This window comes from Melanerpes formicivorus, unplaced genomic scaffold (assembly GCF_026170545.1).
Source record: "Melanerpes formicivorus ecotype bairdi unplaced genomic scaffold, bMelFor1.0.p_v2 SCAF_33, whole genome shotgun sequence".
Taxonomy (NCBI): Eukaryota; Metazoa; Chordata; class Aves; order Piciformes; family Picidae; genus Melanerpes; species Melanerpes formicivorus.
Window position 1 is genome coordinate 6,639,554 of NW_027142385.1, and position 26,054 is coordinate 6,665,607.

General features: G+C 50.5%; 1 protein-coding gene across 3 annotated transcripts in view; it reads left to right on the forward strand.

Moving 5' to 3' along the window:
• The first annotated feature begins 871 nt into the window (after window positions 1-871).
• GPSM1 (G protein signaling modulator 1) overlaps window positions 872-26,054 on the forward strand; it is an 86,746-nt gene continuing 61,563 nt past the window's right edge. The window contains exons 1-2 of one of the 3 annotated variants that reach the window (XM_068155875.1): window positions 872-988; window positions 1,617-1,631. In XM_068155875.1, the coding sequence (XP_068011976.1) occupies window positions 930-988; window positions 1,617-1,631 (74 nt within the window). In that variant the 5' untranslated portion in view covers window positions 872-929. Of the gene's footprint in view, window positions 989-1,616; window positions 1,632-21,188; window positions 21,250-26,054 lie in introns of those variants that run through there. The other 2 variants (XM_068155876.1, XM_068155877.1) reach the window with 2 other exon arrangements.

The following is a 26,054-nucleotide window of genomic DNA, read 5'->3' on the forward strand; positions in this document are numbered from 1 at the left end:
GGTGTCTGTGACAATAACGAGGTTTAATTTGGTGTTGCTGAGTAAGTGACACTAATGAACAGATGAGCCTCAGCTGAGTGACCAGCTCCCTGACAGGAACATCTCCAGCCGTGGCAAACAGAGGGGGCTGAGTGCAGACTCTGAAGACAAATTGCATCCATCTTGAGGTATTTGGTGGGCAATAAAGGTTCCAGGGTTCAACAGGATGCAGTTAACACAGAAAGCAAGCTGCTGTAGGTAAACATCCCTTTTCCTGGTGGATTCCTCACTGCCACAGGTAGTAGCCAAAGCAGACTTTACCGTGTGTCTGTGTCTGCTTGTGCAGCCTCACTGGGAGGGCATGGCCTCTGTGGTGTACACCTGTGTAGCTACACAGGTGCCAGGTACTGCTCTGTACTGCTCTGTGCTGCTCATCCCAAGTTCCCCCCCCCGGTGCAGGAGGACGAAAAGGGTTGAAGCTAAGCAAAGACAGAGACTTCTTATCATGCGGTTAAGTGACTGGGGACAGGAATGCCTCCTGTGGCGTGGGCATGGTGGCTGTACCTTGCTGGGGCGGGGGCTCTGCTTTGGCTCTGTCCATCCCTGCTGCGGTGGCTCTGAAGGGAAGTGTTGAGGCGCTGCAGTGGGATGTTAAATACAAGGACAAGGGCAGGGACGTGCTACCCCGCACGGGAGCGGCGGGGCGCTTGCAAGGGCAGCCCGGGCGCTGGGATGCCCCTACCGGGAGCTCAGCTCCGCTCTCCCCGGGCCGGGCGGAGGAGGAGGCAGAGGCAGGGCCGCTGCCCGCCGCGGGCTGACATCAGCCGGAGGAGGAGCCTGCCCGCGAGTTTCTTTGCTCGGTGCATCACTTCCCGCCGCTGCCATACTCCGCTGCCCGGTGCCGGGCTGCAGCCGCGGCGGGCGGCTTGGCGGGCCCGCTGCCTGTGCCCATGGCGTGCCTGCCCGCCGGGGACAGCCCGGGCTCCGCTGCCCGCCGGCTCTACTCGAGGTGAGCGGGGCCGTAGGGACAGCCCGGCCCCGGACCTTCCCGGGCGGCCCCGAAGCTGCGCCCCGCAGAGCCCCCGGGCGGGAGGGAGCGGAGCGGGGCTGGCAGGGGGCGGGTGGCGGCTGCGGGTTTTCCGGGGAGGGAGCGCTCGTCCATGGGAAGCGAGAAGCTGTTGCACGCCCAGGGACCCGGCTGGAATAGAGTGAGAGAGAGTAGGCGGGGAAGGACCGCGGGGTTTCCTGCATGGGTACCTCGTGTATGGGCTGGTGGGTGCTGAGAAGGAATCTGAGGTTGTCCCTGCCACCAGCCCGCACTGATCACCTCCCTCTGTCAAGGAGGCTGATGCCGAAACCTGGTCTGTGCTGGGCGTTTGCATGGGAGGTTCTTGGTCGCACTGCAGAGACTTTAAGTCTGAGCTTTGAAATTGGGTGCTATGGAAATTCGTGCAAGCTTGGGGGGAAAAAAAATAGCATCAAAGCTGTCTGGCATTCGGGAAAATACCGTGTCTTGCCCTTTCATTTAGATTAGCCCCCCCAAAGGTTAAACTGGAGTCAGTTTGAGGCCTTACAGCATTGTTGGAGTGCTGCTGTTTGTTGCTGTTCATGCTCAGTGTGTTTTATTTCTTCTCTAGCAGTCAGAAGTGGAGGTAATGCAGCATGTGGACTAAAGGAGAGAGAAAAAGAATTCTTGAAGTACATGTGATGTGGTGGCTCTTCATCAGCTCTCTGTGCATGCTTTGGTGGTCTGGTTTTATGAATATTGGTTATTAGAACAGGAGGTGCTGCTTGGCTTTATTGTACTGTATAGCAGCTCCTGGGAAAATGAGAAGAGAATGTGGAGTTAAACCCATTGGCCTGCCTGCTGTGCTGGAGCTGGAGAGACATGACAGCTTTTCTTCAGGCTGGATCTGTTTCTTGCTTTCTCTTTTGCTGTTCTTGAAAACTTTGGGAACTAGATTGTGGTGATTTTTGTGAAGGGAATCCTGTCGAGAGGCTGTGTACCACCACTGTGCCTGTGCAGCACGGGGAACGCTGCTGCCAGCTGTTCAGTGAGGAGAGAACAGAGCAGAAATGGGAAACACCTCATCTCTGAGGTCTGGGTGGCTCTGGCAGGTGTGTGGTGGTGAAGTTCCCTGTGTTCCTCTTCAGGCTGTGACACTATGTGCTGGTGGATCCTCTGTGCTCTTACTGTGCTGCGAGCTGGAGTTGTAACTTAGAGTTTCATCCTGAGCTTCGTGTTTGTCACAGTGTAGAAACTCCTAGCTCGAAGTAAATGACTCTAAACTCTCTCCAGCAGTCACATCTGAGGGCACAGGTGTCATCTCAGGAGACTGTGGCAGTGGTAAAGCCGTAAGGACTGCTATCAAAGGCTTTGTCAATGTGTTTTGGTTTGGGTGCTGGGGTTTGGGTTTGTTTTGTTGGTTTTATTTTTGGGTTTCTTTCTTTTTTTTTTTAATGGGAGCAATAACCTGTGGGTAAGAAGTGCAGGAGATACCTGTGCCAGGAGAGAATGTCAGACCCTTATCCTTACTCCTTCTGGCCTTGAATGTGTAGGAAGCACCAAGCCTGACAGATTATTTCCTTGGTCCATGGTTCCTGAGCACTTGTTAAGCTCACACTGAGGGCAGCTCTGCCGGTGTGCAGGGAGCTCCACAGGATTTGGCCCTGTGCTTTTAAAAGGCCATTCTGGAGATCTCCAAGTCTGAGAGTGAGGTATGGGCATGTTCTAGGGAAACCATCACTGTACTGCGTTGCCATCATGGAGACCTTATTGATCCCATACAGAAAGAACATTAGATAATGCTGCAGTCAGACTGAAAAACTCAGCTAGAACATGAGAGCTCAGCTAGAAGCACTTCTTGTTCCTCCCTCCTGGGCCTCCCTTTCCCTTCCCTTTCTCTGTGCTCTCTTGCAGCGCTGGAGATTTTCAATGGAGCTGTTGGCTGTGGTAATGTTTACTAACTTCCCTTGATTGTGTCATAAACAGTCTCCATCTCCCTCATTAATGCTGCTACCTGACCTGAATGAGCAGCGGGCAATTAGAGTGCTCTGAGCGCCAGGGATCTTCCTAGAGGAGGCAACTTTCTCCTGCTCTGATGGGAAAACTGAGGTGGAAGAATGGAAGGCAGCAGGAGCGGGCATAACTCAGGACAGGGGTTCAGGCAGAATAGAGTGGTGATTGCAAAGCAAATTGGGATGAAAGTCCACCAGTGGGGCAGACCTCCCTGCGGCGTGGCTTCTGTTCATTTTGAACCTCTCCAAGGGATCACAGCACCGTGAAATCCTCTGACTGTTTTGCAAAACTTTCTAAGTTTAGACTTGATGTAGCGCCAAAAGCAGCGTTGCCTTTTGTTCACTCCAGAGGAGAAGAGATACAGTCGTATCTTTGAAGATACAATTTAATACCACCTCTTGAAAAGAAGGCAAACATTGTGTCTGCCTCAGAGGTGACAATAACATCACCCCAGCACCACTAATGTCGGTGTTCGTTGTGAACTTCAGGCAATGCTGAAGTGAATAAACCTTCTGGTGACAGCTACTGGCTGTCTATTACCTTGGGCTGTATTTGAGCAGCAGTCTGATGACAAAGCTTTGTGCCTGGCTACAAATCCTTTGAGCCTGAGGGATGGAGAGTTGTTGGCTTGCAGGAGGATGCCAGAGAAAGAGTGTGATTAGCTTGTTCTGTGGGACTGGGAAGGAGCTCAGTGAAGGGATCCCTCTGAACTTGCTAAAGGCACTTCTGGACTACTGCAGCAGGAGCTCTTGCAGGCCCTGGAAAGAGCTGAGGTGGTGATAGACTTTGGAAGAGGGAGCACACCTCACCTGAGCAAGGAGGTCACAGGACTGCTGAGGGGCTGATGCCACAGGGTAGCTCTTGGTGGATGGATTGGAAGTAGCTACCTGTGCATCTCTGCCTCATAGAAAGGCTTGGAGCTGGTGCAGATGACATCTGTCAAATGAGCAGGAGTTAGGTAGAAAATACCAACTTGATGTGATTTTAGCATGTTGGAGCTCACAGGCTTTGACCTGCTGTTTGTGCGGGGCTTTCTGGAAGACTCCCCCTGTCTCTCTGTTCTGGTGTTCTAAATTGTCACAGCTGTCCTTCTCTTGAGCATGCTTCAGCAGAGGAGTTGAACTAGCAGATCTCTAGAGGTCTCTTCCAGCACCTACCACTCTGACTCTCTGAGTGCTGTGATTGAAGATGGTCTGTCCTAGAGGTTTGCAAAGCTGGGGTTAGTCGGCATGACAGTGAAAATGTGGTGGTCTGCACTGCCCAAAAGCTGGGAATGACCTGTTTTGATCTCTCTCTACTCCATGGATCAAGTTTGAAATTGCTTGATCATTCCATTTGAGAGTGATGGTTTAGAGGTTTCTGAAAGATCTCAATTGTTCTTCTGTGAGCCTGTGCAGTCAATCCCCATTAGGGAGAAGGATGTGAAAACCAGGAGAAGCAGTTCTAAAATAGCTGTGCTCTGTAATAGGTGGCCTGAGCAAAAATGAGATGCTAGCTTAGCATGGAGCATTGGTTTTCTTGACATCTGTTTTGGGACATTTTGAACAGCTTGCTTGTTGCTTCAGCATTTGTGAGCAGCGTGGTCATGCTGGTGCAGAGCCAAGCAGGGCATGTAGCCTTCACCACGGCAGGAAGAGGGACTCTTGCTGCTCAGACCCTGGACTGGGAGTCAGTGTCTGGCTTTGCTGTAGGTTTCCCCAGGACCTTGGGCTTCCTTTTCGATTCTCCTGTACTTCACTTTGTAGGATGGGGGGAGAGAAGCTCACTTACCCTACTCCCTGTGGTCTCTGGCGTTAAATGTCAGGGGATGTGCCTTGTACCTGCACAGTGCCTTCATCTTCCTTCTGACCTCTAGGTGCTGCTGCAACCCAGACAATCGTCTTCATGGTGTTAATTTGACTTGTCAGGTTGAGATGATACCTTGCTTTGTCCTTGTGCTCACTTGCATTTCACTGACTCGAGTGATTCCAGACCTCCTGCTTGTTCTGCCTTGTGCTCCTGGAGTGAGACCTTCCCTACGGATTCTTTATCCCAAAATACTTCACGTTGTACAAAGCATTTGTGCCAAGCAGACTCAAAAGAGAACTTTGTGTGTTGGCCACGTGTTTGTGAGTTGATATGGGTCAACTGAAATCATATAAGGTTCTGTGACTCCTGTGTGTGGCTTGACGGCAGCCCTGGAAGCCAGTTCCCTGTGAGATGGATGTTAATGCTCTGTTTGGTCACCTCAGTGTCTAACCAAGTGGAGAATTGAGTATGCAAGTGAGGCAGCCTTTGACCTTTCCCAGCTGAGATGTTGTCTGTGAAGCAGGAGTGAGTTGTGCTGCCTGGTGCTCCCTGAGTAGCTGCTGAGGTGCCTTTTGGCTGTCCCATTAGTCATCAGCTGCATCCCTTTTGGAAAGTATTTGCAAGAGCTCAAGGCTCGTGAGAAAAGACAATGCCTGGCAAGGGTTGCTGTAAGCAGGAGATTGGTGGGGGGCTGGCTGGGACAGTCTGAAGGTCAGAGAAAGTCCCTGGGGTTTGTGGTAGTAACAAGGAGCTCTTACCACAAGGTCACAGTTGGATTGTGGTAGCCAGGTGTTGCAATTTAGTTGCCTCCATGGGTGGTGGATCTCTTTCTGGCTCCAGGTTCTGTGCTTTGGCTGCAGTGTGACTTGCTTACACCACATGAAACTCTTGTGTGGAATTCATTTCTGTTTTCGTGGTGGATGTGACTAATTAGGGATCTGCTGCCTTTTAACTTCAGAGTAAGTTAAGGGAGCAGAGCCTATTACACCAAGGGCTGAAAACACTTTATGAAGGCTGAGAAATTGATTTGTCAGAGAAGAGTGATTTCAAAATTCCTTTGTGGCCGTTCCTCTCCTCAGCCCAGTGCAGCTGAACTGTGGCCACTCTGGTGATGACAGCAGAGACCTGGGGGGTGATGGGAGACTACAAACACCTGGGTGAAGCAGACAGGAATGGGCTGTGTAGCTCAGCTGGCTTTCATCTCCTCCAGCTCAGTGATGAGAGTGTTCCAGACATTGGGTTTGTTCCTGATACCTTACGTAACCACAAGGGAAAGCCCTGCCTTGGTGTGTGCCTTGAGGACAAGCAAAATCATGGAAGCAGCAGGAAGGCTTCAGATTGGATGTGTTGATAACAGGCTGGGGACTCAGTGTCTTTCCCCACAGACTGAAGCCCGCAGGCATGAAGGGAAACATCTGCAGTAGCTGCACAGATAGGAAGGGATTTTTTTAATGGACTGGGGCTAATAGAATGACTTTGCTTTTTAAACAAGGCTCGTTGGGGTGGAAGATCCTGCCTGGAGTCAAACCAGTAGAGTGTGAGCATGCGCCTGTTAGAGCAAGGGGGCTCCAGCCCTGAAGGCTGGGCTGCCCTGAGGAGTGACAGTCCCACTCTTGGCTCCCTGCACTGAACTGGCTGCTCTGCTTGGGCTGTTGCTGGTGCTGTCAGCTGGAGGTCTGCTTGGAGCTTGAGTGAGAACAGACAAAAAGCAGTGGGGAGCTGCAGTCCTGGGCCAGGGCAGACCTGCCCTAGCAACTCTGCAGGACCCCTGTGCTGCCACCTGCACAGTTCTCATCATGCCCTGATGTGGATCTGGGATGACCCTGGCTTGTGTCCTGGCTTCTCTGCACAACTAGTTGGACTCCCAGCTTGTCCTATGGCTTCCTGCATCCACATTATTGTAATGTGTCCCCAGGGCACAACTTTGTTACAGCAGCACAACCATGTGCAGTTTGTGCTCTTCTCCAGAGCAAATGCTGGAGAGCCTCCAGCTTCATCTCCCCATACAGTCATGATCCAGCCCTACTTTCTACCCTTTACTGTCTTGCCTCCTCTCCAACAGATCAGACCTTCTGTCACCAGAGATTATAACTTGTATTTGTTTTAATGCTTTCCCCCCTGTCTTGGACATCACTTAAAGTCCATAAATACCACCTTTGCATTCAGCCTTCCTTGAAGAACAGGCTTGAACCCTGTCAGATCTTATGCTGCAAGAAGCCATCAGCTGCAAGTTTCTTGGGGAGCTGCATCTGATATAACTCCTGATGCTGTTCTACTTTAAGATCAATTTTATCTCCAAGCTGCTGCTCAGGTATTACCTTGTTTCTCCCCTCTTCCAGTCCTGCTCTGTGTATTGCTTTGATCAGTCAGCCCAGCTTCCAGAATTCAAAGCCACTTCCCTGGTACAAAAAAATAACAAACCCAAAAACCCAAACATGCCAACCAAAGCCATGAAAGAAAAACTCCTCCTCCATCTGGGCATGCAGGCAGCACAACCCAACCACAAAGTGGTGCTGTCAAATTCTGGGCCTGGGCTATTTATACTGTCAGTGGGAAAGCTTGCTATTGACTGAGCTGCTCCCTCCCTGAAGATCATAGAATGATGGTAGGGGTTGGAAGGGGCCTCTGGAGATTGAGTCCAGCCTCCCTGCCAAAGCAGGATCACCTAGGACAAGTCACACAGGAACACATCCAGAGAAGGAGACTTCACAACCTCTCTGGGCAGCCTGTTTCAGCTCTCTGTCAGGCTTACAGTGAAGTAATAGGTATGAAGCAGATGGATCTCTCTGTAAGGGCAAAACTCTTGCTTGACTCCCTTAGGGCTTAAGGACCTGTGGCCATGCCCTGCCTGGACCCTAGCCTGCCTTAGCACCATGAGCTTTGCTGGAGGATCAGCCTTATCTGGCCTCCTCTGTGCAGACCTGCAGGCTGCTATCTCCCACTGTCATTCTCATGAAGGAGCAGGAGGACATCCTGAGGTAGCAGTGAGGTTTGATAGCAGCCCCACAAAGGGTGCCACCGCCTGTGGGCTCTGCTAAACCCCTGGTCTGCAAGGGCTCTAGGCTGGGGAGCTTACCTAGCATGGTGAGCAGTGGCTGTTGCCCAGCTATTGCACCTTGAGGGGACAGAGGGGCCTCAACACGTGGCACCCTCATGGGTACCACGCAGGGTTCATGCTCCTGGCCTTTGAGTAAGGTGAGGATGAGGCAAATAGGCCACGTTCTGCCTCAGGCCAGGGACAGCCATTTAATTACTTCTAATTAAATGTCACTTTGACAGATTGGACTTTCTAACTGGCTTGGATGGGACTGGTATGAATGGGATACATTATTTTTTTCTTCACTGAAAGCTGAGACAAGTAGGAATAACCTTGTTGGAAGGCTGCTTGCATTCAGAGTCATGTCTAGCTGTTGCTTAGGGTAGCAAGTTGGTAGAGCATCAAAAAACCCCTAACAAACCAGCAAGGTAACAGCCCTGATAGTGCTTGGTGAGGAGAAGGGGAAAGGGACACCAGCTGCCCCTGGCTTGGAGAGCAGCAGCAGCTCTCTAGACAATGCCCAGCTATGTTATGCAACTACTTAGGGAAGGAAGTGAAAATTTATCATTGCAGTGCACTTTCAAGGGCAATATTAAATGAGCAATTTGCAGCAGCACAGCCCTGTACTTAACTGGCTTAGCTAACTTCTGCTGGGATGAAATGACAGGGCTGGTAAGGGCAGCAGCCTTGGCCTCTGCTCCCACCAGGAGTGGAGCAAATGCAGGCTCTTTTTAGAGCTGCCTCTGAGGCATTGGCCTGAGACTCTTCAATGAAGAGGGCAGCCAAACCCCAAAGTGGTGTAATGGCCTCATCCTGCAAGTCCCTGCCCCATGGAAACGTGGGAAAGGGAGAGCAAGCACATGCTGAAGGATCTCATGGATATCTAGTTGCTCTTCCTTACTTCAGTGAGAGCAATATAAACATCCCTGTGCAAAGCCTTAGACCTTGGAGCTGCAACACAAACCCTGAATGAACTACTTGGAAGGCAGTGCCACTATCTGATCACTACCTTCAGGGAAGAAATAAATAGCTTGAAAATCTTCTGTTCCAAGTCTTCTTTCAGCAAGAGGATTTTGCCCAAGGATGACAGGCAGTGGAACCACAGCCCTTCCCTTTCTGACACTGAGATTAGAAATGATCTCTCTAAAGAAGCTTCCCTTCTGCTGTGAGTCATTAACTCTGTGCAGCTACTAAACCTGAAGGAATTTTGAATGAAGAATATTGGATTGTCTCGTCTCCCCTCATGCTTTTCTGTCACCCTTTTCAATTACACCCTCTGGAGCAGACAGCAGGGCTTTTCTCTGGGAGTTTTGGGATTAATGCATCTCTCCTCCAGCTGCTGCAGGAGAAAGACTAAGAGAATGGATTTAAAATGGGCAAACCACCCTATTATCCCTTCTGCTGTTAGTATAACTGTGCAGAAGCCATTTCATATTGAGCTCTGGCTTCACCTGAGAGCAGATATTTGTCTTCTAAAAAATGTATGGATAGGACTTGGTGCTGTCAGTTGGTGTCTGCAGTTTGCTCTCTGAGCTGCAGAAGATGATGGCTGTGTGATGCTCCTGGGAAGCAGCTTTGAACGTGCAACCTGCCACAGGGCTCCCTTCCTGCCCTAGGGATCCAGCTCAGTTTCTCTCCCATGCTCTGGCTGCCAGGGAGCAGACTGCCATGGCTGCTGGGAAAGTGAAGCATCCCCTCTCTGAGCCCCTCTGCTGGGGTTGTGCAGAGCTTGCTCTGGACATGGGTCCAGCTGCTGCTCCAGGTGAGGCCTGAGGCAGGTTATTTGACTTTCAGCCTCTCAGGTGCTTGCCTGCCCTACCTAGCCACTGGGGAAGTAAGTTCTGCAATGGGATTGCAGCAGGCTCAGCACTGTGAGACCGACTTTGCCATGGGGCTTGCAAGTGTTGTGGCAACACAAACAGGCTCCCCAGAGAATCCTCATCTCTGGAGATGTTTAAAAGAGGCAGAGATGTGGTGATGAGGGATATGGTTTAGCACCAGCCTTGGTGGAGTTAGAGAATGGTTGGACTTGATGATCTTAAAGGTGTTTTCCAAGCAAAAAGCTTCTATGGTTGTAAATAACGAGCAGTTGTGTTGAGTCCCCAAGGGAAGGCTGCAGTATGATGCTGGAACAGGCAATTCTGTGTGTAAGTGGTGGAGTTTCTCCATGCCTTGGTGTTTACAGGCAGAATGAAGGAGGCTGCTGTTCCAAATGGCTTTGCCAGGTTACATGTTTTCCATGACTTTTTTTTTCCCAGACCTCTGGGCTGTGTTTGCTCTTTGGTGGCTAGCCCAGCAGGTGCCTTTCCTAAACATTCTCCCAGCAGAGCACACAGGGCTGGCTGGTGGGGCCTCCCTCTGCGCTTTGGTGCAAACTGCTCCCATTTCCTGTGCTCTGGCTGGGAGCAACTTGAAAGCAAACTGGCTGCGGGGCAAATTTCTCCTGTGACCCCCAAGGCAGAGCTGAGGCTGTTCTTTGTGCACTTCATCTCTGGAGTATCCATTTATGCCTGAAAAGAGCTGGGAAGTGCCGATTAATATTAATCTCTCTGGGGCCGTTTGTTAATTACTGATGTGCACGGTTTGTATTACGGTGTCCTGAGCTGCTGTGCCAGGCTGAGTGGATCCCAGGTGGGTTATATCCATTCCAGGATTACAGAGTGCTTGGTAAACATCAGTATTTGATTGCAGCCTTTCTGGGAAATATTGTTGCTGCTTTTAAGGGCAAGAAATTGTGTAATCTTCAGGGTGAAATAGAATATAGGTGGCAGAGCTGGGAGCTAAATGTCCTGACTCCCACTCCTTCCCTTCAGCACTTCCTCACCCACGTCACAGGGAAGTTAATTGTGAATTGGAGACCTTGGCTTTGTCTCTTACTGAACCGTGCAGGGCAGTGCAGCTTTTGCACTGCACAATGGTTCTGGTGTTCAGCTTAATATGGGAGGGAGCAAAAGGTTGTTTAGAAGGAAGTTACCAGCTGGTGAGTTAAATACCAGGCTCTGCCCGTTTGCAAGGTGTGCCTTGTGTGGTGGGAACACTGCAAACCGCGGGTTGCAGAGAGGAGAAGGAGCAGCCTGGGTGGCCATGGGGTCTGGTCACCACAGAACCCAAATCCAGGTAATTGCCTTGAAGAAAGAACAGCCCTGGGTTGTTAGAGTGCTCAGGCACTTGTGACTCTGCAGAGTTATGTCTCTCTCATGAGGGCTTTGAGAAGAGGGCAGTTAATTTAAAAGGGGGAGAGGGACAAAGGAAAAAATGTTCCCTGGTCAGAAAATTGCTTACAAGTTAATGCATGTAAGACCTGAGCAGAGTTCCTAGGGGCTCTGCCTGGAGGGATGCTTATCTTTGGAGATGGGTGAAAGATGAAGAGAGAAGAACACAGATCTCAATTCTTACAGCTGGACAGGAAGATTCTGGGATGGGCAGCAAATGCCAGTGCTTTGTGGAGGGTCCTGTTGTTGCTGTACCCCAACTATGCTCTTGTTACCAGATCCCAGCTGACACCACATCAGCAAACAGTCCCTCATGTAGCAACTGCTTGTACCAAGGAGGTGGCTTTGGGGCTTGTACCTTGCTGCAAAGCAGAGAGGCTGTCAGAGCTGACTTTGCTGCCAAGCTTTCTGCAGCATGAAGGCAGGATATGAACCACCAGTGACTACAGTGAGAGTAGCATCATAAGCCATGTGTGTTGCTCTCTGCTTTCTCACAAATACACCCTTCTGGTTTCAGTAAGGAATGGCTTGCTTGGGACACCCAGGGGCCAACATCTCGTGGTGAGTGCACAGGGATGTATATACACAAAGGCAGATGGATGGCCTGGAATCATCAATCTCCACGTGTGCCTCTCAAGGCATTTCCTGGCCTCTGAGTTCAGCCAGGTGTCTGTACTCCTGCTCTGGCCTAACTAATAAAACATATGAGTTCACTGGGATGTGCCCAGAATTTTAAGGTCACAGCCCTTGGCCAGCTCTTGTAGCTATTGCTTCCATCAGGGCTGTAATCCAGGACACTGCAAGCATGACCTGGGTGGGTGATTGGAGTCTGTGGTTTGGTGATTTCCTGGGTAAAGGCACTGGAGAAAGGGAAGTTGTCATGTTGCCTGTGTTCATCCCTTTGCCATGCACCTTTGGGAATGCAAACAGCAAATGTGTACTGGCAAATACCACAGGCTGTGGGAGGAGATCCTGTTCAACAGGGAGCTTTGACATGTTCAGGTGTCTAAGGAGTCAACAGTGAAATGGCTAAAAATATTCACAGTTTCCCTCTGCTGCTCTGGAAGCAAATGAAAACTTCATCTGCAAACTGCATCTCCTTCAATGGAGCCATTCTTTGGCAGGCAGTTGTCACTGGCCATGCCATTGAGCAAGCATTGTACAGAGTTGTGTGAGATCAGGAGTGGAAGAAGGCAGCCTGTGGAAGCTGCCTGGGTGTCAGACACTGCCCTCCTGCAGCGGTGTCCTGCTGTCCCATGTGTCTGCAGGAGGGAATCGTAGAATCTTAGAGTGATTAAGGTTGGAAAAGACCTCTCAGATCATCAAGTCCAACCATCAGCCCAACCCCACCATGGCCAAGGAGTGCCAGGGCTGTGTGCTGCAGCTTTGTCTTGCTGTGTGATTGATGAGCACCAGTGAGATGATGTCCTCCATTGTGTGGTCTGTGATTTCTGAGGCGGGACCAGTTCTGGCCCCGGTATCCAGGACTCTCCCTGGTCCTATTTTAAAGCCAAGCACAGAGTGACACAAGGATGAGTTATGAACAGAGAAAGCTGTGTTGTGACTTTCTCCCTGGGCTCCCTCACACTGAACAAATGTTGTTGTCCTGTGGAGGAGATGCCTTTTTCTGAAGGACCTTGAGTGAGGGTTTGATCAGTGTGATTTCAGGGGGTCCTTTTGGGTTTGCTGAAGCAGGGGCAGATTCCAGCTGTGTTCAGTGCATCTCCAAGCCCATGTGCAGAGGGCAGAGCTCACCTGCTCAGGGTGGCTGTGCTAACAGCAGCCTGAGGAAGGAGATGCTTCACAGATCTGGCTCCACAAGAGAACTGAGTCACTTGTTAGGGCTGGCGGTTCCCTCCCAGAGCTGGTTGCCTGAGGCTAGCATGGCACCCAGACAGGAGACATAAAAATATATCTATCTATATACACACAGGGAGGAGAGAAAAGTAGCAGCTCCAAACATGTGACTGGAATTAAAATAAAGAATTCCCAATTAAAGCCATGTGTGTTGGAGGATGTAAGTGCTCCTGAAAGGCTTGTACAGGCTGTTTGTACAGCACGAATGCAGCCACTCCATCATGCCCTGGATAAAAACAGGGAGGTTTCTCCAGCACATGAAATCCATGTGGAAGCAGTGTCATTCCTGCATGTCAGCAGCTTCCACAGCCCACCACTCTTACAGCTTAAGGTAAGGAGCTGTCTTCTCACCTGTCTTGTCCTTGTAGCTGCTGCTTGCTCTCCATGAAGCTCATACCTCTGCAGCCTGTTGTGCCATGCCTTTCTTTCACTGCTAGGGGATGATAACTCTATGCAGAAGCAGAGAGGTTTTTTTTACCTCTGAAGACATGCATTATTCAGGAGTCATGATAAATGAACTGCCTTGATTTGGGCATGTGTGTAGCCCTGACGCTGTCTCCTCCCTTCTTCCACCACTGTAAGAGGGAGGAAGGCAGCAGTGAATTCTTGCAGTGTGCAGTGCAGGCAGAACATCCTGGTCAGCTGGGGATCTGCTCCTGCTCCCTGCTGGACTGGTGCCCTGGGGATGGGAGAGTGTCTGCTGTTGTGTCAGACTGTGGAGAGCAGGGCTGAGCTTTGGCAGGAATCTGGGCTGTTTTGCTGAAGCTGGATATTTTGCAGGCCTTTACCCTACTTTGTGGGGAAAGCAGGAGGCTTTTGGGCATAGAAAAGCTTGGAAATCGAGTGCTTCATTCTTTGAGTCCCCTTAGCAGAGGCTCAACTCCAAGAAACAGACAAAAGAACTTGATTTTGTTGTTTGGTTTGGTTTGGTTTGTAAGAAGTTTTGAAATTCACTCCAAAAGCAAACCGTTGTGGCAACAATGAGAAGGTCATTAGGGTGAGTGTTAGCAGCTTGGCTGTACCCAGGAACACTTCCCGAGGACCCTGATGGTTTATACAACTTCCTCCTATGCAAAACCAGCAGCAGAGTCCGTTTCACAGATGCAAAGATGCACCATGCCTTCATCTATGCAGCAGATTGATGCAGTGATGTCTACTTCTCTCTCTTCATGTGTGGAATTGAATTACACTGAGACCAGAGTGCTGGAGCGAACCCAGCCTGGCGCAGCGTGGGGAGGAGCAGGGACTTGCCTCGGTGCCTGTGATTCCTCCAGACGATCCAGGCGGCGGTGCCAAGCGTTCCCAGGCTGGATGTTGTCTGTGGAGCTATACTAGGACACAAGTGCTAAAAACTTGGGGAAATGTGGTGATGTGCTAAGCCTCAACCATTCTCTGGAAGGAGTCAGACTGACTGGCAGGCTGCTGGAGCTCCAGAGGTCCCCACAGAGGCAGCAGACGCTCGCCCCAGACTGTGCCATGCGGTGCTAGACAGGGGCTCTGCTCCCCTTGGATCAGCAAAGCAAAGTGCAGTTCTCGCCCTGCATGCAGGCTGCCTTGCTGAGAGGCAATGGCCTGGCCTTCTGGGAATCCTGCCATGCTCTGATTCATAGGCTTGCAGATTAATCTGATGGCACACACAGATTCATTTTTCTTTCCCCCATAACACCCTGAAGAGCCCCAAAACGCTTTTGCTGCTGTTTTAAGTCTGGTTTTGCACAGAGGAACTGTAGAGGCTGTGTCTAGAGATGCTGGCTCGGGCTTCAGAGGAGCCCTGGTTGATAGCTGAGCTCTTGGGACAGCCTCTGTTTCCTGTGGAATGTTATCTTTACAAAAGCCATGGAGGTGTCCTGTGGCTGTGCAAGAGCCAGGGAGGACAGCAGTGTCCTGCACCTGAGCTGCTTGCCAAGGTAACCTTTGAAATGCACGAGTTGTTTCTGGGCTAATTTCTGATGTTTAGCACCCCTGGAATGTCCAGAGAGGACAGAACAATGCTTTTAACAACCCTCAGAGCATGAGACAGCTGCAGGAAAACAGTGTGGAGCTTGTGCAATCTGCTCTGCTACAGCTTTGCCAACCAAAGCCTGCCCTCACATCTGGCATTGCTGCCAGTCTGGGCTCAAGCTCTGTGCCCTGTGACCTGGGAGAAGCACCACGTCTGTTTCCCTTTGTGGCTTTCTCTGCTTCAGGCACAGGACAGGGATCACTGAGGGGGGGAAATCTATCATGGGCTCTTGCTGGTGTGCTCTGGCTTCATGTCAGCCTCTTCACTGGCTTCACCAAGCAGAAGTTTAGACAAAGAGCTGCTGCTTGTTTGGTATTTGCTGGACTTTATCACTTGATTCCTGGTAATTATTTTTCAATGAGGTCTGCAGGAAGTTAAGTTTCTGTCACTAGGATCACATCCAAATCCCTTTCAAGTGTGAGTGCTGGTGGAGAGCATCCTGAGCAGTTTCTTGGTGAGCTCTGATTGCTCATCATCTCCTTGGCTCAAAGCCTGGGTAGCCCAGGAGCATGAGATCTGGGGGGGTGGGTGTGTTTTCAGACAGATCCCAAAAGCCTCTCTCTCTTGCCTTTAAATACTTGGCCTGGGGCTGAAGGGAAGTGGATGAGGCAGGAAGGGAACAGAACCAAATTGGCTGTTGGTTGCTGTGTAATCAGTGGAAAAACTGCGGTGTGAACTTTGTCATCGTTGCCTTCTGCCCTGCATCCCGTGGCAGTCTGTGTGCTGTGCCCTGAGCACGGAGCAGGGATTTGCAGGGGTAGGGCAGGGGCACTGTGCAGGGTGTGTGTGATTGCTGGGGCCCTGCAGATGCAGGGGAAATGTGGGATGAGGGGCCATGGGTAAGGGGCTGGGTGGTTGGGACAGGCACGGCTTGCTTCTTTTGGCCAGGCTTAACTGTCTGACAGGCTTTAGTGATGCTGGGACTTGGCAGCATCTCTTCAATCTGCAGTTGTTTTCCTGCTGCAAGTCTGTGCTACAAGGTAGGATCAATTGGCAGGTTGAGAGAGGAAGGAGAAGGGGGGCTGCAGTTGGAGGGGGTTCCAGGCAACTTGAACTGAGAAAAGTCTTGGGCCTGTGGCCTCTGCATTTCTGGGAAGACAAGACTCGCTTTCAGAGAAGCAATCTGGGTGTGCAGGAAAGGAGCTCTCAGAGGGCCCCTCAGCCTGTGCAATTGCACAACTGGAACAATTGTGGTGTTTGTGGAGCTGAACTTGACCTTGCTGGCAGCTGGTGGGGGGGTGGCAGGATCCTGAGGCTGAAATTAGGGGGAGGCTGTGATGTCCTGCAGTCAAAGCTGTCCCATAGCTTGAGTACACATTCAGTTCCTCTAAGCTGAGTTTGCATCACTGTTGTAGCCCCACTATGCTCCATGAGGACTCATCCCTGGCTCTGATGAAGAGAACAGGAGGGGCCAGGCAGTTCCCTCACCCATTGCAGGAGAGCAGCTGGGTTGGAGTCCAGGCTGGCCCTATGGAAGCTGAGCCCTCCCCATGTGTCTGTGGGAGGCAGGTGTAGGTTGGTTGTAGAGCAGAGGCATATATTTTAGTAAGAGGATGTGTAGAGCTAATTGCCAGTGTAATGTTGTAATGAAAAGCCTTTCAGACTGCATGTCCTCCCCTGCCCCCTGGTTTCTGGAAGTGACTGAAGGAAATAGCACTTCACTCCTGCTGAAATCATCCCAGGAGGGTTGTTCCATTGCAGTGCTGTGGACTGATTGCATCGAGGCACTACCCCTGTACAAGATAGTAAAATGCTCTTGGAAACCTCCAGAAGTTTCCCTCACTGTGCTGAGTTCATTTTAAGCCCTCCCAGAGTCAAATACCTAAACCCCAACCCTGTTGCAGGAGCTGGCTGCCTCCGTGCTTCGCATGGCAGGTTTTGGGTGTTGGAGCTGCGACCTGTGGTCTGCAGGGACAGGGGGGAGACAAAGTGCTGACAGCACAGCTTGAGCATCCTCCCTTGTGCCTCCTGGGAAGGAGAGAGCATTTGGTGAGTTGGTGCTGCTGGCTTCTAGCCCTTCTTTTTCTGTAGCTCCAATGGCAGGTGGTGGTTGGGTTAATACCCTGCTGCTGAGCCACTCACAGAGATTAAGATGCAGGCTCTTCAGAAGGTTTCATTCTCACCCCCCTGGAAAGGGTGTTCAGCACAGGCCCCCTTCAGAGCCCTCTTGATCAGTTCATGTTTGGTTGATTTCTTTCCTTTATTTAAAGTTAATTTCATTTGGAACTCAGAGCATGTCCTACTGCATTGATTTTCAAACTGACATCTCCTTCACCATCGTTTCCTTAGACCCTGGAAAGTATTTGCTGCCCAGTTTCAAAGCAATTAACATTATAAGATGCAAGTGAAACTGTTAGGCAGGATGAGATGAAATTCACATCTGCACCTTAATCCCCTCTGAGCTTTCTCAAATGCTGCAAGTTAATTACATCCCATTGTGATCCTTTGATATTTGAGCAATTTTGGAGCACAAAGGCTTAAAGTTGTGCTCATTGCCTTTTAGAGGCTGCACTCCTCAGATGACACAGGAAAATTGCATTGCCTTCTCTGCTCTTGCTATGAGTTAAGCTCTGTTTGGGGGAAGGATTTAAGATAATTATTGCCACTGGATAATTTATCCTGAGCCAAATACTTCCAGGTGTAGAGCAAGTGTCTGGAGGTCATGAGTATCTGAAGCTCCTGGAGTTGAGGGCATCTCATTGGGCAGGGTTAGATCTTCAGTGACTTGTTTGGCATCATGAGCTGGTGGCATGATGAAAGCCCTCACATGGTTCACTTGGGCAGACACTGAAACCAGTTGCCTGGAGAGGTTATGGATGCCAGGCTGGATAAGGCCTTGAGCAACCTGATCTGGTGGGAGATGGGTTGGAAATAGATGGTCTTTATGGTCCCCTGCAACTCAAACCATTCTGAGATTCAGAGCCACAGAGGTCATGGTCCTGTGTGGCCCTTGGTCAGAAGGAGAGTTGTGTGCAGCCACAGGGGAGCTGTGTGAGCCAGGGAGTGCTGGATGATTTCTGCTTTCAGGCAGGCACTGGGGACTTTGACTTGGAATTTCTGACAGTGATGCAGCTTGTTGGAGCCATTATGAGCTGAAATGGGGTCTTATTCAGCTCTGTTAATAAGAGAGTAAATGCAACTAAATACAGCTGTCTTCCTCGCTGTCATTTGGTATTTATTAGCAAATATGCAGTGGAATTGAATCCCTTGTAAGTACTCTGCAGCTAATGGTAGATAGCAATTAACTGAAATGACTACTGTTGAGTGCTGATGCTACTGTCAGCGAGGAGAAGAAGAAATCTGGAGCCAGCATGCAGACCCAGCAGCTTCCAGAACTCCCTTTAGCCTTTTTTCCCCTCTGGGGTCCCTGTTTCATACCCTTAACCGAGGACTGCAGACCAAACTGCTCCATCCTGGCCCTCCCTGGAGCTCTGGCTTGATCAAACACTTCTCAGGCAGCAGTTAAGTGTGTATACATTTTTTTAATGTATATACACAGATATAATGATTATGGTTTTCAGTTTGGGGGCACTGAAAGAACTGACTGCAATGCAACTACCAGTGACAGTCTGTGGAGTGGAAACCTTCTGCCCTCCCTCTGTGCTGGTGACCTGGTGCAGCAGCTCAGGTGCTTCAGGGGATGGGAAGGAACCTGGCCCAGACTCTTGGAACTAATTCAGGAGCTGGGAAAGGCTGGGTGCACTGTTCATTGTTCCACCTTTGTCCTTTCCTCTCCAAACAAAACAAGAGGCTTTGTTTTCTTCCTCACTACTAAGGTGGACATGTAGGTCAAAGTGCCTCAGGGGATAGATCCTCCACTGGCTGAAGGGAAACCAACTTCCATGTGCTGATTTCAAACCACCAAAAGTAGTCTGAGTCAGGCTAATGTCAAGTGTTTCTTGATTTGTTTCTCACCCTTCCTTGCCAGCCAGTGTTTGATATGGTGTCTTGTGGGGAAACTGCTTGTCAGGAGGGGATTAGTGCTTGGGCTGTGCTGTGGGTGGGAGGTGAGGAGCCACGCAAGGAGAGCTGTCAGCAGGGTGGAGAGGCATCACTGGCAGCTTCAGACAGGAACTGGTCTTGGGAGCAAGTTAATTAAGGATTTTCATCGGTCCCTACCTGCTAAACTGAGCAGGTTGCTGATGGGTGTGTTGGTGATGCAGAGGGGTAAGCAGTGCAGGGGAGGATGAGTACTGAACAGGAAGAGCTGAGTGATTGCTAGGGCTGGTGTCATGGCAGTGAGATGGTATTTAACAGTGGGAAATTGCCAGCACGTGTACTCAGGAGCTGACAGTAAGATTTTCTTCTTGGAGATGGGGGTTCATCTTTTGGGAGGAAGGGAGAGGGAACAGCAGCTGTGTGTGTACTGGTGATATGGATGTGATCCCCCAGCCTGTGTGAGGGAAGTGCTGCTTGATGGGGAGTCAGGACCCTGCCTGGGGCAGAGTAGCCAGAGAGAAGCTGCCCAAAATGTGTTGTGAGAGTGTTCTTCCCTGCCTGGGGCAGAGTAGCCAGAGAGAAGCTGCCCAAAATGTGTTGTGAGAGTGTTCTTCCCTGCCTGGGGCAGAGTAGCCAGAGAGAAACTGCCCAAAAAGCGTTGTGAGAGTGTTCTTCCCTGCCTGGGGCAGAGTAGCCAGAGAGAAGCTGCCCAAAATGTGTTGTGAGAGTGTTCTTCCCTGCCTGGGGCAGAGTAGCCAGAGAGAAGCTGCCCAAAATGTGTTGTGAGAGTGTTCTTCCCTGCCTGGGGCAGAGTAGCCAGAGAGAAGCTGCCCAAAATGTGTTGTGAGAGTGTTCTTCCCTGCCTGGGGCAGAGTAGCCAGAGAGAAACTGCCCAAAAAGCGTTGTGAGAGTGTTCTTCCCTGCCTGGGGCAGAGTAGGCAGAGAGAAGCTGCCCAAAATGTGTTGTGAGAGTGTTCTTCCCTGCCTGGGGCAGAGTAGCCAGAGAGAAGCTGCCCAAAAAGCGTTGTGAGAGTGTTCTTCCCTGCCTGGGGCAGAGTAGGCAGAGAGAAGCTGCCCAAAATGTGTTGTGAGAGTGTTCTTCTCCGCCTGGGGCAATCTGCTCTGGCTTGCAGTGCTGGCACAGGGCTAAACAGCTATAAACTCACCATTAACGCATCTGAGTTGTGCACTGGGAAGAATCTGAGATCGTTTTCCTCATGCAGGGAAAGGCATGAGGATAAGCAGACCCTTCATCAACTATGGGTGTTGGCACAGGAGGAGCATGAGCTGGGTCATTTGGGATGTGAGCTCTCTCCATCTCCCACTTCAGTAAAGGGGAGCTGCCCCTGGGGAGCTGGGGCAGCCCCTGCCTGGCTGTTACCTGCTGGTTCAGTCATCAGCTGCTTTTCAGCTACAGGGGCTGTGTGAGAGCTGGGAAGGGGGAATAATTCCCAGCCTGATTATTTCTTCAAGGATGTGCTGCCAGTTGGTTATTTAAATGCATATTTAGTTAGTTAAGGCAGTGAATGTACATTTACACTGAGCACCTGGAAAACTGAATCCCTTTTTGACTGGGGGAAGAAAAAAAAAGTTAATTACCCCAATCATCAGTGCTCTGAAATTACATTTATTTTTGTATAAAATTCAATCACATTGCAAGTAAGATGCTAAAATCTCTTGCTTCATTAATTCATGTCACTAGATGTATTAAGATGGGGGTTTTTTTTACTACTAGAATAGAATAAACCAGGTTGGAAGAGATCTTTGAGATCATTGAGTCCAACCTATCCCCCAACACCATCTAATCAACTCAACCATGGCACCAAGCACCCCGTCAAGTCTCTTCCTAAACTCCTCCAGTGATGGTGACTCCACCACCTCCCTGGGCAGCCCATTCCAATGGCCAATCTCTCTTTCTATGAAGAACTTCTTCCTAATATCCAGTCTGAACCTCCCCTGGTGCAGCTTGAGACTGTGTCCTCTTGTTCTGGTGCTGGTTGCCTGGGAGAGGAGACCAAGCCCCACCTGGCTACAACCTCCCTTCAGGTAGTTGTAGACAGCAATAAGGTCTCCCCTGAGCCTCCTCTTCTCCAGGCTGAGCAACCCCAGCTCCCTCAGCTTCTCCTCATAGGGGGGTTCTGATGTTGGGGTTTTTTTTCTGCTTTACTTCCCATCTAAAGTCTTGGATTTTGTTCCTGACCTTAGAACTACAGCAGCTCTGGTTGGGAATGAGTGTGGCAATTGCCCTCACTAATATGAATACCTTGTTTTAAAGGCTGTTTCATCTTGCAGGCAGGAAGAGATTGTCTTGCTTTGTGAGCTTTACCATATTGAAGGCGGCAGACAAGTGTCTCCTGGCTCTCTCCTAGTGATGTGATTATTTTCTGCATAGCTTGATGGATGTGTTGTCAGCAGGGTAAGTGCTGCAAGCAAGGCAGCCCTGAACGTGTGAAAGGGAGGGCTGGAGTAAGGCAAGTTGTAACTGCTGGACAGTGCACACTTTCCTCTTCTTCTGTGTGTCTGGAGCAGACACAGGAGTGAGTTGCAGACCTGAGAGGTGGAATGTCACTGTGTCCTGCTGAGGCTTCTGTGCCCATATCTCTTAGGAGATGTGGGGGTTGCAGTGTCCAGTTCTGGCTTCTGTGACCACATCTCCTGGGAGAGGTGGGATGTTGCTGTCTCTTGCTCTGGCTTCTCTGGCCATTATTGTCTGGGATGCAGGAGCTGCAGCAGCTCTGAGCTGTGTCAGGTCAGTGTGTAGCCCATGATCCTGCAGAACAGCTCTTGGCTAGAAGCAGCCTGTCCTCCTGTTTTGCAGCTGAGCAGGGGAAGGACGAGTGTGGTGCTGCCCAGGCGGCGTGTGGTGCTGCCCAGGCGGCGTGTGGTGCTGCCCAGGCGGCGTGTGGTGCTGCCCAGGCGGGGTGTGGTGCTGCCCAGGCGGCGTGTGGTGCTGCCCAGGCGGCGTGTGGTGCTGCCCAGGCAGTGTGATTTTCCTGGAGTATTTGCCAAGGGAGACACAAGATCTGGGGGAGAGTGGGGTGTTGGGAGATCTGACTGTTCCAAGCTCCTGAACACACTGTGAGCAGTGTTCCCTCTCTGGGGACCTCCATCATCACCCAAGTCCTAATTATAGTGCTGTTTTGACAGCAGTCATGATGATCATTGTAGATGGCACTGATAACACCTTGTGCTGTTTGCCTCATTTCTTACTTGCAGTGTTCTCAGCATCCCCAGCCCCCCTGGGACCCTCGCTGCCTTCTCCCTGGTGCTGTGTTGCTTGCAAACATTTGATGTGTAATAATCCTTGTGTTTTGCCAGTGCACCTTTTGTAGAGGAACACTTTTGCTCTTTAATTCTTTCAGCTAGCTTGTGAGGCAGCCAAAAGGCAGCCTGTGATCCAGATCGTCATTAGCTGCTGCCTGACAGTGATGGATGACCCTGGGAAGTCTTGTTACCAAAGGCAGTAAATGCTCTGTTCTTCACACAATCCCAGCATGGTGAGGCTGGAAGGAATCTCTGGGGACCATCTAGTCCAACCCTGTGCCTAGAGCAGGTTCACACTGTTCTGATTTCCAGATTACAACTGCTGCCTTCAAAACATTGTCTGCCCAGACTTCACGTGGTCTGTCACCTCCATGCATTTAGAAGAAAACCTTTTCTTGTTCATGCTGCAGTCTTGTTTTGGTTTGGGACTTGATCTGGGAAAGTTGTCAGACCTTTTGGGCTGCTTGGAGTGCATCTGGAGTCTGGTATGTGACTTGTGTGGACACTTGGAAGTCCTGTCTATCTGGAGTGGTCATGGTTTCACAGTATCACAGTATAACTAAGGTTGGAAATGACCTCGAGGATCATAGAGTCCAAGCTATCAACACAGACCCCATGACTAGACCATGGCACCAAGTGCCACGTCCAATCCCCTCTTGAACACCTCCAGGGACGGTGACTCCACCACCTCCCTGGGCAGCACATTCCAATGACGAACGACTCGCTCGGTGAAGAACTTTCTCCTCACCTCGAGTCTAAACCTCCCCTGGCACAGCTTGAGACTGTGTCCCCTTGTTCTGGTGCTGGTTGCCTGGGAGAAGAGACCAACCCCTTCCTGGCTACAACCACCTTTCAGGTAGTTGTAGAGGGCAATGAGGTCACCCCTGAGCCTCCTCTTGCACTGATTTAGTGCAAGGCTTATGAACAGGGACTGCTCCAAGAGAGCTTCCCCCTTTCCCCATGTCTTTGTTCAAACCCCCAGCCAGGGACATACCATGCTGTGAGCTAACAGGCTGAGTGTGGTGGGAGAATTGCATTAACCAGCCCAAGCATCTTAGCTGTGGCAAAGCAGCTCATGGTCTGTGGTGTTTGTCTTCTGAACCACACCATATGGCCAAGCCCAGCGCCTTCAGCTCATTAGCAGTAATTTGCTGCCTCAGGAGGGACTGAATCTTCTTTTCTGGTATTAAGACGTGAATAGCAGGTGCTTGCTGAGGAGGTACAGGCCCAGGCATGTTGCCCATGTGTCAGGAGGGGAGAAACTTCACACCTGGGAGCTGGGGTGTAGAAGGCTGTGCCCTGTCAGCTGGGAATGGTTTGGAGCCTATTTAAGTAGGCAGGGGCACACTCCAGGGGACCTTTTGCTCTCTTCTGGTCTGAGAACTTCTCAGATCATTTCTGGAGCTTGCAAAGCTTCCTGGGTGGCAGATGGATGAAGCCTCTTTGGAGCCTGCCAAGCTAAAGTGTGCTTCTTTCTGAAGATGACCTTCTTTTGGAGGAACCCTGAGCTCCTTGCCTGGCAAGAAGAGGTTTGCAGCAGCAGAAGCCCTTCTGCTCTTGCAGCAGATGCACCAAAAGGAATGGCTGTTTCTGATCTGCTGCTTCTTACTGCCAGTGGGCTTGGAGCTCTGTGTTTATGCTCAGAAAAGGTGCTACCTGCAGAAGAAGAGGTAGAGGAAGGGTCAGGTGTGTGTTGTGGGGGAAACTGGGGCTGTAACTTGAGTTATCCCTTTGCCAGTCTGTCAGGGTGGCTCAGGTTGGTTCACTTGAACAGCAGTTTCTGTCTTCTGCCTAAATCTCCCTTCCAGTCTTTTCTTGTGGCCTTTGGAAGGTGCTGGACTTGGAGTGGTTTTGTGTGCTTGAGTTTTTTCATAGATTTCTAGTCAGTTTCTCTGCCCTTGGCATTGTGTTTGAGTGCTCCTAAGCCACAGTGACTGAACTGCTTGCAAAGTTGCTTCCCAGAACTAGCCCTGGCTGTGGGACCTAGAGGATGTGGGAAGGGCAGGTGGGTTTGGTTTCTGTTAATAATTGCCATCCTTGACACTTGTCCCTTTGCATGGCAGCAAAGCCTTGGCAGAGTGCTGTGAGGAGAAGGCTCCTCTCCTTTCTCCTTGTTTGCTTTGGTCCCAAACTGAGCAGTGATGTTAATTAGATAAGTCAGATCCCCTGCCAAGCAGCGTGTTCAAGGACAAACAGATTGGAATAAAAGGCTGTGTGCACTGGAGGTCATGTCCCTGGCTGGGCATGAACAGTTACTATGGGAACACCCAGAGAGTGTGAGTGTGTGTGTACTGGAATGCAGGCCCTGGGGCACCAATTCCATGGGTTAGGTGTCCCCTGGCAGATATGACCTGAGTGAGATGCCAGCCTTGAGCATGTAGCTGGGCTCTGGTGCTGTGGGGTTTGCTGTGCTGCAGGGATGGGATCCCTCACCTCAGGCTCCTCAAATCACACAACAGATTTGATCTGTGCTAGACTGCAATGTCATGAAGCAGGGAAGCCACTCTCCAGCTCAGCTTTTAGACTGCTGACAGTGGAACTCAGGCTTTTAAAGAGAACCTGGATATTGGGAAGTTTTGCTCATGTTGAACTGAAATTGTGTTGAAATTGGCTTCTCTCTCAGCCATGTTCTAACTGGAACTCAGTTCCTGTGGTCATGGCTCATCTCTGCATTTCCAGTCCTCTCAGCATTCATCTCTGTTAAGCTCAGGCAGGTTAATTTTGCTGATTTGAGTTTAAGATGCTCCTTGTCTGCCTTCAGTCCCAAGCCTTCTTTCAGCTGTTGGGGATGTATCAGCAGAGACCTGTCAGCCCCTGGCGATGATGCCAGAGAACTGCTCTAGCGATCTACAAGCCATAAATGTGCCTTGGAACTGGTGGCAGTTTGGTGTGATCCCAAAGGTGGTCCTTCTAGTTCTGCATGCTCTAGCAGAAGACAGTATTAATCATTTTCCTGTGGTCTAGCTAGAGGATCAGTGGGCAGAAGTTCAACATGTCTAGTAGTAATGGTCTTTTATTTCCCCTTTTATTAATAGTCTTTCTTTTATTTCCCCTTTTATTAATGGTCTTACTTTTATTTCCCCTACCAAACAGAAGCTGGGACAGGGACTGATGCTGCACTGGCACTGCAAGCAGATTTTGTGCATGAGTGAAATAGCCACTCCAATGTGGGCTCTGCAGTGAGCTTGGAATCCAATATCTGTGTGGGAGTTTGAGGTGGGAGCTCAGATGAGCTGCTTCACAATCCTGTTCTCCTTCTTGCTCAGTGGTTTGGGGGATAATTGACCAATGAGACAGGAGAAGTCCCAAGTATGTCTAGAAGAAGAGACTGAAACCAACTCTTTGACCTGTTTGGTGGGTTGTTTTGTTGTTTGAACAGCCCTCAGTCCTGCTTTGGGCTGCCAAGTGTTGGGTGTTTGGAGCTGTACAAAGCCAGCTCAGCAGGGAGATTGCCAGGCAAATAGGGCTGGATATTAGATGGTTTATGCACTGCTTAGAGGAAGTGGCTTTGTTTCCTGGCAGCTGAGAAAACAACAGTTTGGCTCTTTAGAGGAAAAATGCATCAGGATTGGTGTTTTGTACGTGCATCTCTCCATGCTCCTTTGCTGCAGGAGGTGCTGGGTGTGGACTTGGGCAGAAGATGCTGGAGCACAGATCTGGGGCAGGAGAAGCTCTACACAAGGAGGTGTGGGGATGTGGGGCAGTTTGTGCCCTCAGGGAGAGAAGCCAAAGAAGCACACAGAGTGCCCTGGCTTGGCCTCCACACCTCAGCCTTGGTCTGCAGAGACCCTGCTTGCAGGGTAAGGCTGCCTTAGAGGGAAGCATCTTCTAGGGCCCATCAGGAAAGAGCTACAAGAGATGTCACCTGGGCTGCTGCTGTCACAGAGCAAGTTGCTCTCTTGGTGAGGATACCACAGTCAGACCTCCTGCAAGTGCTCTTTGCCTGAGAACAGAATG